We start from the raw sequence: 13724 nt of genomic DNA on the forward strand, positions 1-13724 counted from the left end.
GGGTCTCTAGAATATTAAAAGTAAATTTGAAAAACATCTCTGACTGCAAGGAGATGACTATACGATTATAGAGGAAGCCAGGGACAAAGAATCTGATGAAGGAAAGTCCAGGACCGAAGTAAGAACTCTTTGGAGAAACTCTTCAAGAGATACCAGTTCTTTCCAGAGGTCAGAACCTTTAATTCTGGAACCTTCTGTGGATTCATCTCCACCCTCTGATATCAGAAAGCCAACACCTTGGAGAGACATCCATGTCACAGAAAGACAGGTTTTCCTTGGCTGTCTTTTTAGATTTTCACTTACTCTGCCTTTGGATAGTCCATTTCATACTTCCATTAATTTAGGACAACATTGGCATTAAAACAAAAATGGAGATGAGGCCAGGAAGAGATTGGCAAAATTTACCCAAAGAAGTGTCTTAAGGAATAAGCTGTTGTCTTAAATCTGGTCTAAGGCTGATTTCTTCTTTGGTTCCAATGAGAATTTCTCTCCAGTGACAGAGTTCTCTTGACTTGATTTAGGACCGCTCTCTCTCTAATAACTAGCTGAATTACCATGGAGGTAGAAAAAGCATTAGGCCCTGAGTCAGGAGGCCTTCCTTGATTCTGGTCACTGTTTATCACCTCAGACAAGTTACTCTACGTGTCCGGTCTTCTGTTGCCTTACATAGGAGAGAATTAGGCTCTTTCACTCCTATTCTCAGGTTCTGAGATGGGGTAACCCATCTAGCTTGCTCACCTGGAGCTGGCTGGGCTGGGTAGCCCTGGCAGGCAGATCTCTTCCCTGGTAACAAAGTGGCCCCAGTGGCAGTGTCTCAGGCAACGGGATAGTCTTCCTTAGACCCATGTGTGGCAGGGGAGACTATGCCACGTTCTCTTGAGAATAGGTCTAGGGATGCTACGAGTCATGTGGAATACATTCTCATGTCCAACAACAGCGACACATTGGTTACCTCTTTCAGTGAACAAAACAGGAAGTTTGATGAACGTCACCGTGGCAGAAAAGGAAGGGGGACCTAGTATAGCTCTGTCCCCTGAAGCTGATGGCCGATTCTTTCATGAGCTCCCTTCTTCTTGACTTCAAAAGCTGTGCTTTGTTTTTTAGGATATTGACTTGTTCCCCCTTTCCCAGCAGTTGCTGTACCATTGCCCGGCAGTATTCCTGTGGTCTTACCTTGACCCACCCGGTAGCTGTCCTACCTCCATTAGTCTAAAGAAACCCCACTCAGTAGTGGAAACCTGTATACTTCCCAGCTCACTGAGGCACCGACCATGCACCCATCAATAAAGATGCCTCATGGGGTGCCATGGTGCAGTCTATCAAGCGTTTGCATTTGCCTTTAGCTCAGGTCATGATCCCGGGGTCCTGGGATCAAGCCCCAAGTTGAGTCGGGCTCCTCCTCCGCAGAGAGCCTGCTGCTTCCTCTCCCTCTACCTGCTGCTCCACCTACTTGTGCTCTCTCTCTGTCAAATAAATAAAATATTTAAAAAAATAAAGATGCCTCATAAAGACAATGGTTCTCTGTGTCAGGAGGAATTTGTCCCTTCTGGGTGGGAAGGGAGCAGATCAGAAGGTCCAGCAGGGCTTTTTGAAACCCAGGAGACACACACAGATTCTGACATGCTCCCCCCAGGGGACATTCTCCTCACTGCCATATTGAGAATCATGGTCCAGAGACTTGTTGTCCCTTTTCAATATCTCCTTTAGTCCAATATGTGCTGTCCCTGAATTGGGGACACAGAGAAGTACAGGAGTGATATATGAACTCAGGCCCAGGGAATGATCAGTGAGTAAGGGATAAAAGGTTGGCTTCCACATCCTGCCAAAGCCTGTGGAAGGTAGGAGCTAGAGCAGTGAGAGGCAAAAAGCACTCCCCACTCCCTCTTTCCCCCTCCCTCCTCCTAATGGCTTTGCCTCTCCCCCTCCTTCCCTCTCTCCCATAGGGAGGTGTGGCATTTTTACTGTGGGAAACAGAGTGAAGACCCCTAGATCTGGTAGACCTGTCTTAATTATTCACTCTACATGATGTCTTTTTCTTTCAGTTTTTCACAGCAAACACTGGGGCAGAGCAGGGTTGCTGCTGCTGCTGGTGGTGGTGGTTGGTAGTGAGGAGCGGAGTTCTTAGCAACTTTCAGAGGAGATTACTCACCTTCCCATTGGTTTGGGGAGAGCAGTCCCTCCTGATGTGGTTAGATGGATGCTTTCGAATATTCTTAGGACAGTGCTTCTCAAACTTTATATATTAAAGTCACCTGGGGATATTGTTAAAATGATTCAGTAGGTCCAGGATGGGCCTAATATTCTCCATTTCCAACAAGCTCCCAGATGATGCTGACCCCCCTGATTTGTGGGCCACAATTTGAGTATCAGAGCCTTAGGAGAGAAGATTTAATTGCTCCTGCATTTGTTAATTACTTGAATCAGTAGTCACCTATTGGTACCTTTCCCCACCCCAGAAGTTACATGGTCAATGGTCCTCTTTCTTTTGAGCATTTTCACGGGATCAAATGGGCATAGAATCCTCTGTATTATTCTTCAGCCTGAAAACAGAAGCAGCGGAAACCTCTAGTTGTCCAGGGGGGGCCCAACTTCTTTTTGGTTCAGACTGTTTGAGTTTAGGGGAATTTTATATTTCCATTACTCCCGCAGGGATTCTGTGGTTATCTATAGCTAAGAGAATGCCAAAAAACTTGGCTTAAAATGACAAGCATTTATTATCACTCCATTTCTGTAGGTCAGGAATTCAGGAGAGGCTTAGCTGGGTGGCTCTGGCTCAGGGTCTACCAGGGGCTTGCAGTCATCTGAAGGTCTGACTGAAGGATTCACTTCTTTATGACCTAGTCTCAGATGTTAGACACTATTTCTTCTGTTTCATTCTCTTTGTTAGAAGCAAGTCACTAAGTCCAACCCACATACAAAGGGAGAGAATTAAGTTCTACTTCCAGAAATGAGGAGTATCAAAGAATCTGTGGGCGTATTTCTAAATCACCACAGATGCCCCAGGACAAGGCATCACTGTAGTAGGTGACACACTTAAGGGTTTAATACCCTTGGTGTTTGCTCTTCTCAGGGCACCTGTAATGTTTTGACATCAGAGACCTACTCCTTGTAAAGACATTTAAAAATAGAGCCGACAATTCCATTCCACTGTGACAGGGTCCACCCAACTCCTTGTGGAACTTGGAAGAAGTTACAATGCAAGGAGGGCCATATAGCATAGTGACTAAGAGCCAACAAAAGGGAGTCTCAGAGTCCTGAACTCAAATCCTGGCTCTGCCACTTCCCAGTTGTGTGCCGGTGAGAAAAATCACCTAACCCTCAGTGCCCTTAACTTAAAAGGGGGGAATAATACAAGAAACACTCTATGTTATACTGGAATTAAATATTTTAAGAATGGGGGGGGGATGACAGTACCTTTTTCAAAGTCTTAGGTGAGAATGAGATGAGATAGTGCACGTAAAGTGTGTAACCCCTGCACTGGCAGATCAGAAGTGCTCGATACGTATTGGCTACTATTAGCTGTTCCTCTTGTTGTCCTGCTTCCATCTCAGGTGAGAGCTTTCTCTGTTGGAAGAAACGCTAGCCACAAGTTTCTTTGCTTCCTTCACAGGTGCCCCTTTTTACACCTTATTTAGATTCTGAGAGCTCCGTTTGAGCTCTGCCAATAACTGAAGGCCCTGCCACACTTGGGCAGGGTGTCTTGGCAGGCTGAGGCGGAACTCCTCCTTGGGCTGGTTCCTTCACCTGCCATTCTGCTTCTTAGGAAGAAATCTCAGCCAGAATCCATGACAGAGAGGGGCCCAGTTGGCCTCTCTCTGCTGACACAGGTTTCTTTTTTAGCACTGAAGGGGCCAGGGCTGGCTCCTTCCAAAACCCAGCACTGGGATGGGGCACAGTGCTTTTGCCAGAAAGCACCAATTCTGTCTTGAGCTAGTGAAGGAAACTGACAGGTTGTTTTGAATTGAACCCCAAATCAGTTCGGGGCAAAGTACTTAAAAGTCTTTAGGAAAATGGAAAATACATTTGTTCTGTGGTACATTTTAAGTTTATTTTAATGTAGTAAAAAAGCTCCCTGATGAGAATTTTGATAGGCTCATATTCCATCCTTATGTCTTTAAAGCCATCAGAGAAATCCTTTCTAGTTCAGCCTCTGTTTTCTCTCCAGGTACTTAGTCTTCCTACAGATCAAAAGGGATCTCTACCATGGCCGCCTCCTCTGTAAAACATCAGACGCAGCCTTGTTAGCAGCTCACATCCTTCAAGGTAATGCCTTTTGACAAGATGAATTTGCTTTTCATGCTAAGTACTGATTATTTCAGTTTCCACAGATGACGATTTCTTGGATATAAACGTATCTAACCTGAAGCAGAGTCTGAGTAGGAGGGCTTTGCCTGAACTCCCTAGGTCCAGAAAGCTCCAACCACTCAACCCTATACTTGTGCCTCAGGTCTTTCTGCCAGCACCTTCGGATCACTGGGACTCTGTCTGGGGTTTCCTCCACCCTTGGTTGGTAGAGTTACTGAGACTCTGGAGAGTCATCTGGATACATTTTTTCATAGCCTTTCATGCATATCTCAAAGGTGTGAACTGTCTTGGAATACTGGTGTCCCTTTCAGAGACCTTTCCATTCAGAGTGGTCAAAGTTGGAATGTTTACAAATAACAGACACATTTCCTAGCATCCTAGTAAGGCAGAGTTGAATCTGTATCAGCTGATGCCAACTGGTGTTTTATTTTGTTTTGTTTTGCAAAACAGCTGGAAAATGTGTGCACACTTCATGTATGTGATGCCTTCTCCTTCTGAGAAGTGCAGGTGCTCCTAAATGCCACTTCCAAGACTCCTCTTAGTCCTTAGACCTGAAACTGTCACTAGATTGTTCGGGACCACAGCACTAAAATCAGTTTCCGTCAATGAATCTGAACCTTTAATTGGCAATCTGTGAACGCCAGGAAGCTGCTTTGCGAAGAGAACCTGAAAAATGCTCGCCAATAAGAAACTACAGCTCTTCTGTTAAGAGAAATATCATAGCTGCATTAAGAATGTAAAGGTCCACACATTATTGTAACTTTGACTTCTGAGACTCCTGTTTTTAAAAAGCACCTAAACAGCAAGTCTAGAAGGTCCCTGCCAACTCTAAGCTATCCAAAGAGGCCCCCTTCATTTTTAAAGAAGTTGGTCCTAAGTGAGATTTTAAACTCCAGTCTTTCTGCCGGATTTACCCTAACAACCACATTGAATTTTTCCTTTTTTTTTTTTCCTTTGAAAAAACAGTTGTTGTCTAATATTGATGTTTTCCACTTGGAGCTTTCTAAATAAAATCGTAAATGACTCCGTGGTCCGAGGTCACTCTGGACTATAGGCCCAGGCAAGCTTTTAGTCTCTTGCTGAACGATAGAAATTCCCAAGTGATTTGGAAGGCACATTCTAAACGGGTGGAGAAAGCCCTGCCCCTTGCAGAAAACTAGGAAACCTGGTGCTCCAGAACTCAATGGCCAGTTTTAACCAGTCTTCCCACTCTGAGGTTCTCTCCAAGGGGCCTGACACTGGTCAGCTCTGAAAGAATATTTACTCAAATGTATTCACTTGATTAGATTCGATTTCAACTGTGAGTTGAGTTCTGAGTTTGGGTCATGGCTCGTTCAGCAGTGTATCCCTGCTAAAATCCTCAAAACTGATGCTTAGACTTCAAATCTGGCTCGGGCCCCTGGCTATCTTCCTAATCAAGCTGTTTCCCGTGCTGCCACAAAGAGCACTGATCCCAGGCCCTTTTCTCCAGGCTGAATGGATAAAGACCGTGATACGGCCTTCTGCTCTTTTATTGGGTATTTACTTGTGGTGACCACAGAACACAGGCTTGGCTCTAGTGTCTCTAGCTTAGGCTTGACAGCAACCCCCAGTGCACACCTGGGCAAACAAAGGTAGGCATGCCTCTGACGGGCCTGCCCTCTCCTCCCCACCTCCATGCTCAAGACCCATTGTTCCTTAGAAATTTGGTGTGTGCTTTGCCTTTTGCACTGTGTGTTAATTTCTTGTTGTTTACCAGTGATGATTTACCTATCTCCACAACTGTTTTTACTCTACTTTTGCAAGCGGAGATTGGGGATTATGACCCAGGGAAACACCCTGAAGGCTATAGCTCCAAGTTCCAGTTTTTCCCAAAACATTCAGAGAAGCTGGAAAGGAAGATTGCTGAAATTCACAAGACAGAACTCAGGTAGGTGACACTTATTCAGGCTTAGGACACAGTGTCCTGACACAAAGACACAAAGCCTGGACACACAAGTCCTGTGTTGCAGCCTCCACGCCCACATACCCAGTCCTCCTGACTCTGGGATGTGCTGTTTTCAGTATTTCACTGACAGCACAAGCCCAAGCCCTGTAGTGCAGGCTGAGGCTTGAGGGCAACACTGTCATTATAGTACAAGGAAAGCAGAGCAGGATTGGCCTCTGAAAGGGATCTGCTTCACTAAGATAAATGAAGAGAGAGAGGGAAGAAGCATAGGCTATGGAAAAGGAAAAGAAAAACACAGAAGAGAAAACAGATGAGAGGAGGCATGTGAAAATGGGCAAGCCTCTACCTTCAGTCTGTGGCAGCATGACAGGAGGCTTCTGGGTTAGTGGATGGTACGGCACAGGGCTGGCCTGGTTGATATATGCTGGGGGTACCCTGAGAGCATGTGGTTCAGGGGCTGTGTCTTCAGTATTGCCTCACTCAACCCACAGCCCTACACAGAAGATTCTTAGTTTGCCCAGAATATGCCAAATTCCATTAAATAGTATTAATGTATTTCATCCATATATATAGGATTTTCTACAAAGATTGATTTAAAACACCACCACCACCACCACCACCACCACAATAGAGCCTGGGTGGCTCAGTAGGTTAAGTGTTCCACTCTTGATTTGAGCTCAGGTCATGACCTCAGGGTCATGAGATCAAGACCCATGTTGGGCTCCACCTGCAGCAGGGAGTCTGCTTCTCTCCCTTTCCCCTTCTGCCCCTCCACCCTCACACGTTCACTCTCTCTAAAATAAATAAGTCTTTAAAAAAATAAAAACAAAAAAAATGTTTTAAGATTTTATTTATTTGACAGAGAGAGAGTGAATGTGCACAACAGGGGGAATGATAGCCAGTGGGAGAGGGAGAAGCAGGCTCCCCACTGAGCAAGGAGCCCGATGTGGGACTTGATCCCAGGACCCCAGGATCATGACTGAGCCAAAAGCAGTTGCCCAACCAACTGAGCCACCCAAGGTGCCCTAATTTTTTTTTTTTTAAACCAGTATTGTGTAAGCACTCTACTTTCTATGGTATGCTGGAGCACATATACCCCAAACTGATAAAACTATGGAGAAAAAGGCTATATACAATGCACTGCTGTAAAATAAAGCATGCAATCATATTAGTATGTTACAATTTTTAAAAAAATTTTATTGAAAGTTTGCTTAACCACCTTCTTGGGGCAGGTTAATGCCCAAGGGCAGGGGGAGATATTTTTAATGTTAATATTAAGCTTCAACTTAATATTGCATTGGCTCCCACTCTCCCAGGAGAATGGAGACACCTTTCAGAGGTGGAATCCTAGCGACTCCTCTTATCTGTCCAAGGGCTGGTGTGGCCTTTCTTGAGCAGGCCGGCTCCTCCCATCACTCTGTTAGGGAAATAGCGGCCCCTTGTGGTAAAGGTCGGAATACACATGGACCTTTCATGGTTCATTCAAAGCCGAGATCAGGGATGTGCTAGGACAGCCAGAGGCACTGAAACAATGTCAGAGCAGTGGGGACAGTCATCCAGAAACCTAGTAGGTGACAGGGAACACCCCAGGAAATGATGGCCACTTTGAGGGCCCTGGAGGCTTGGGCCAACTCCTGGAATGAATGAAGCCCACAAGACCCCCCAGCTTCCAGAATGGGAATGAGGAAGCTCCCTGGACGGGGCAGTGGTGCTCAGCTGCCTCTGGGGTCCAGCCTCTTGCCTGCCACACAGACATTTCCCAAACACCTTCTTCATGCCACAGGTCTGCTGGTGTAGAAATCTGCAGTCAACATAATGCTTGCTTGTGCAGGTTGGCCTCATCTTCCTTATTAAAAATGTGTCTATTTCCTTCCTCCAGCTCTAACCTGAGTTCCTGGAGGGCCCAGACTGTGCACTTTATTTCTTGGTAGATTTTACAGCAAGCAGCATGGAGGCTGGCACAGAAATGTGCTGACTGATATCTCTCCAAAGGGACACTAGCAGGAATCTGGCCTGCTTCTGCCTGCTCTGCCTTGTCTTCCTACACTACCATATGACTTGGGACAAATAATGACCTTAGAAATCAGCAACTTTCAGTCCTGCCCACCAGCCATCAGAGTTGTTGACTTGACAAACCTGCCCTTCCTTGCAATGAAACTGACCCAACGTCCATAGGAGTATGTCTGCTTCACAAGGGCTCTGGACCCTGATGGCACCGAGGGGACACTGCCACTGGTTCTATGTGGGGCTCAGGAAAGCACCAGATTCCAGGCAGCTCTGAAGGGAATGATGCCAAAGGCCCTCTCCTCAGATGGCTTGGCACTAGGGTGCTTTCTTCCTTTTCCTGATTGTTTCCTTTTCATAGTCATCACCCTGTGGACAAACAGAGCTACTGTGGCGTCTGGGGAGCTCAGCGTTGTCTCCTGCTGTCTCTTCACCCCCCAGTCCCATGTTCCCTTTTGGTAAAGGAAAAGGGGTGGCAGCAACAGCAAGATATAGAGGCCCTTCCTATGTATTTCAATCAAGATCAGATCACAGACAAGATACCCATGGCCTGCAGCCAGGCTACAAGTGTGTTTTGTTTGCTTCCATAGTACTTGAAATTGTGAAATAGCACATAAAAAATCAGTATCTCTGACTTCCCTTCTAAAAGCAGTGCTTTTAACCTCTAGTAGCGCTGGGCCTTGCATCCCCACAGGACTTGTCTTGGAGCTCAGGAGCAGCTGCCCTCATTCAATGAGGTAGCCCTCTCCAGTCTGCCATAGTCTCCCCACCACTCCCTCCTGTCTGCACTTGGCCCACGGCATTCATTATGTAGTCAGCCTCGGTCTGAAGATATCTGAGTTTTTTTACCCTAGACAGGAGTCTCGGAAGTTGGTCCTGAACAGGGCAGGGAGCACACTCTATGAAAAACTGGAGTGTAAGACTTACCCTGAAATAAATAAATAAATACATAAATAAATATTTATTTACTTTTTAAAGAAAAAAAGCCTGAGTGAGCTCAGTAGGTAGGCACAGAGGCCAAGAAATCTTTCAGGCAGACTCCTCGCTGAGGACAGAGCCCAACACAGGGCTTGATCTCACAAGCTCATGACCTGAGCTGAAATCAGGAGTCAGACACTTAACTGACTGAGCCAGCCCCTGAAAGCTTCTTCATGGGGAGTTTACCTCAGGGGAGTCTATGAGAACAGGAAACCCTGAAATCATCTCATTTTCTTTATTCCAGTGGTCAAACACCAGCAACATCAGAGCTGAACTTTTTAAGAAAAGCACAGACGTTGGAGACCTATGGAGTGGACCCTCACCCGTGTAAGGTAAGACCACCATAGTCGGGAGACTGCACTGACCTTGCCTTCTCCAAAGGCTGACAGGCAGGGAAGGAGCATGTGCCTACGCCTTCCACCTTCAGTATGTGGTTAGCCGGCTCTTTCAGTGACAGAGGCCAGAGAAAAACCTTCTGGCTTCCACGCTGCATAATTTTGTGGTGGCACATCAACCTCAGAGGGTCCAAGGCCAAGTCAATCTAAATAACAAACCCAAAGCCGGGGCCCCACTGTGGCAGCAGTAGGTAATTTTGTGGAAACCAAGCGAGGAATGTGGAAGGCTCCCAACAGAGAACGAGGCCGCCCCGGGACCGCCCACCCTTCCCTGACCTGTAATCTCCTTTCTTTCCAAGAGCGGGTTTTATTGACTGCTGCAGCGTTAAGCCACTGCAAGGAACTGCCGAGGAACTGCCACGGAGTCGCATTTAATTCCATTATGCGCTGGGGAGGGTGAGACAGGGAACCAGCCCGGGAGGCTCTGCCCAGAGGAAACCTCTGTAATTGCTAGCGTGTGTCTGGCATTTTGGAGAAGAGCTCAAGCAGCCAGTCACTGTGGACAGCAGTGGAGACACATGGCTTCTTCCCCTCTCTCTGCAGCTGTGTCCCTCCACTTCACCTCCACATCTCAGTTGCTTTCACACTCCTGGTCTCTGCCTCAGTTTCTCCAGCTTTTGCCTCTCTCTTTCTACTACTGGAAACCAGTACCGCCAGTAAAGCTGATTCTCAATCTGAACTGAGGGAGCCAGTATCATATGGGAACGAGAGGACACTGAACTTTTTTCTTCCTAATGAGGGGACACTGTTAAGTTTCCAACAAATTTAAAAGAACAGAATAGAGGGGCACCTCGGTGGCACAGTTAAGTGATCAACTCTTGATTTCGGCTCAGGTTGTGATCTCAGGGTCATGGGATTGAGCTCCGTCTCAGGCTCCATGCTCAGCAAGGAGTCTGTTGAGGTTCTCTCCCTCTCTCTCTGCCCCCTTCCTCAAATAAATAAGTAAATCTTTAAAAAAAAAAAAAAAAGAACAGTAGAAAGCAAGGAACATGGTAATGTAGGGGCAGAGTTGCATTTCCCTTGGCTTCTTGGTGAGGTGATAGTTATTTGTTCTTACATAGGATTTGATGCTGAAACTTCAAATATGAACTTTGAGAACATTCTGGCACTCAGCAACCCTGGTCAGCTTTCCCACCCCACACAGTTCCCTATCCACCAGCACAACCCACTGCCAGATAACCCTTGCGTTCTTGGGGGCCAGCGCTGTCAGAAAATATATTCATTCCTGTTAGTATGAAAAAAACAAAAAACTGATGTATGGTTATTTACAAATGAACTAGCAAATGCCCTTGCATGACAGACAGATCCAACCGTGAATTGCTCAGATACTATCCACAGGGAGACTGCATAGGACTGAAGAGAGCTTCAGAGTCAGCTGGCCTATCTTCAGCTTTGATCTCCGGCTTTCTGAGGCCTTTGTAGGCCTGAGTCTTGCTTTCCTCATCTGTGTGAAAGTACACAGAAGGTACTCAGTGACTGTCCTCCACAAACTGCTGAGTCACTTCAGGACCTTAAAAGACACAGCTGCCTAGAGATAGCGATCTTCATCCTAAGGTGCCGGGTCACCTCCAAGACAGATGGTGGACAGTGAACCTGAGCACAACCGAGTGGAGTTGGGTAAGGATTCTCCGCTGTTGCCTGTGTGGGTCTGGAAGCTACAGGGGCAGCCAGCCTGGTGTCTAGCCCAGATCCACATGAACCTGAGGCTGTAAGGCTCCTGGCCCAGACCCATCCTTGATGAGTTTGTCCTTATTGGACACAGAGGCTGAAGAGGCTGCAGAAGGGAACCCCCTATTCAAATCAGGCACTGTGTGAGGCCCAGTACCTCATTTCATCAACTCCTAGAAGGAAGGAGAGAAGACAAATTTTGCATTCTACGGCAGCAGGCCCACTGGAATCCTTTTACATTATTTTCTCATTTAATCCTCATGCCAGCCTTGAGAGGTGGATTTTACTCTTCCAGTTTTATAGATAAGAAGATTAAAGCTCTGGGAGGCCACAGTTTACAAGGCCCTGAGTAGTAGACCAAGAATTTGAACTCAAGCCACTCCCCACTGCTATGTATCTGTACAGAACAGAATCCCCCAGGAGACTCCCTCTAGGGAGAAGGTGGGAGCAGTCATCTTACTGTTCTTCCAGTCCCTTGTTCCCAGGCCCTACTTCTTGCTCTCCCAGTCAGGGCTCTGCTGCGGACCCCACATATGGCCCCTCAGCTCATCTCATCGGGCTCCAGATCGTGGTTTCCTCGGCCCTCCTGAGCAAGGACAGTTCAGGAGCATTTACTCTTGTCATTAAGTAGGGTTACTTTGGTGATATGCTCCCAAGCACTCGCCTTAATGTTGCTACAAGGAGAGCTGAAATAAGCTGGAGCACTCGGTGTAATAAATACCGATGATTTCTATTAACAGAGAGGCAATTACTGGGCCCGGGGAATCTGGGGCATGCAGCCCTAGGGAGGACAGAAGAAGAGGAATCGTTTTGATAATTAAATGAGAGCAGAACAACACTTGAGCGGAGCTCCGTTCTCCTGGACTGATTAAGAAGCTGCTGTTCTTCTTGTCCACACTGATGGTTTCTCTCTGCCCAGAGTGTCCTTGTCTGGCCCTGGGATGAGGAAGAGATCCTACCAACTCTGGATGGGACAGCCAGAGGGCTCCGGCAGCTGGCTGTGTTACAAGAACACCCAGGCTCTGAACTTGCACAAGCTCTCCTGAGCTCTAGGCATCACCCCTCAGCCCCCATCTCCAAAGCCTACAGCTGCTGGAAGCGAACCACTGGCAGCCCAGTGCTGCATCTACTTCCCAAGTCTGACACCTCTCCAACCTCAGGAGCTACCATCTTGTTCCTTCCAGGGGGCCCTGGGACTGGTTGTTGGTCCTGCATCTCCCGGAGGCCCAGACTGTGGCCTCTTGCCCTGCTGAGGTTTATGGAGTGGTCAGACCCATCACAGGTACCCATCCTGTACCCAGCGCTATGATTAGTCATGAAAGTGCCATTTATTGAGAGCTTGCACATGCCAGGCACTTACATACACTATCTCATTTAATCTTTAGAACACTGCCAAGAACATGTTCTTGTCCTCATTTTGAGATAAGAACACCGAGCCTGGTTGCACAGGTGGCTCAGGCGGTTAAGCGTCTGCCTTTGAATCAGGTCATGATCCCAGGTTTCTTCACCAGCTTAGCAAGGAGTCTGCTTCTTCCTCTACCTACTCCCCTGCTTATGATCTCTCTCTCAAGCTCTCTCTCAAGTAAAATCTAAAAAACACTGAGCCTCTGAGAGACCAACTAACATGTCCAGAGTTACTGGTCAGGAACTCAAACCCGGTCTTGCCTGGGTCTCAATTCTGTACGTTTTCAGTTACCATATCTAGTCTTTCTTCTGGGGAGATGGCATTTATTTAGGAACAAAGGAGACTCACTCTGAATTCTGATAGAACTGATAGCACCACTGAAATCAGAAAAATTTAATGTAAGTTCACTAAGTGGCTTTATGTCTGTTCTATACAGGAGAAAACTGATTTCAGAAGATCTAGGTTAGAGAAACATACAAATAAAATTGTCATTCCTCTGACCTTTCATAATCAGCCACCATGCTCCTTTCTAAATAAAACCCCTTCCCCATCTTGACAAGTTGCCCCTGACCTCAGAGAAACAGAACAAGGATCAGCAATTAAAAAAAAAAAAAGTAACAGTGATGACTCACCCTCATCCCCAGGCGGGCCCCTCTGGGCTGCACTGTGTGCAGAGTGGTAGGTTTACTGCTGAGATGAAGAACTTGACTAAAGCCACTTAGTTGGCAAGTATGTGCCAAGATTTCAATTTCTGATCTTTAATGGGGTGATGCCAAGGCTCTTACAGGGTTGCCTCCTAACTTCCACTCTACTTTCTTGTGACCATATTTAAGTATATTGAAACTGGGTGATTTTCATGATTGACTTAATCTAAAGGTTCCTAGCTATGAGCTTTCAGGGATGGGCATAAACATGCGGAAGAGCATGTGTAATCTTCCCTAAGGTCTTTTTTTTTTTTTTTTAAAGATTTATTTATTTTTGATAGGGAGAGAGAGCATGCATGTGAGCAGACGGAGGTCCAGAGGCAGAGGGAGAGAGAATC

The 13724-nt window shown here is 46.6% G+C and overlaps 1 protein-coding gene across 4 annotated transcripts in view; it reads left to right on the forward strand.

Annotated features, from left to right (window-relative positions):
• FRMD5 (FERM domain containing 5) overlaps positions 1 to 13724 on the forward strand; it is a 313513-nt gene that overhangs the window by 277232 nt on the left and 22557 nt on the right. For all 4 annotated transcript variants that reach the window (XM_032856629.1, XM_032856627.1, XM_032856628.1 and 1 more), the window contains exons 5-7: positions 4166 to 4263; positions 6091 to 6214; positions 9459 to 9546. In XM_032856629.1, coding sequence (XP_032712520.1) covers positions 4166 to 4263; positions 6091 to 6214; positions 9459 to 9546 — 310 coding nt within the window. The remainder of the gene's footprint in view (positions 1 to 4165; positions 4264 to 6090; positions 6215 to 9458; positions 9547 to 13724) is intronic.

Source organism: Lontra canadensis, unplaced genomic scaffold, assembly GCF_010015895.1.
Source record: "Lontra canadensis isolate GAN:19392208 unplaced genomic scaffold, GSC_riverotter_1.0 scaffold12, whole genome shotgun sequence".
NCBI lineage: Eukaryota > Metazoa > Chordata > Mammalia > Carnivora > Mustelidae > Lontra > Lontra canadensis.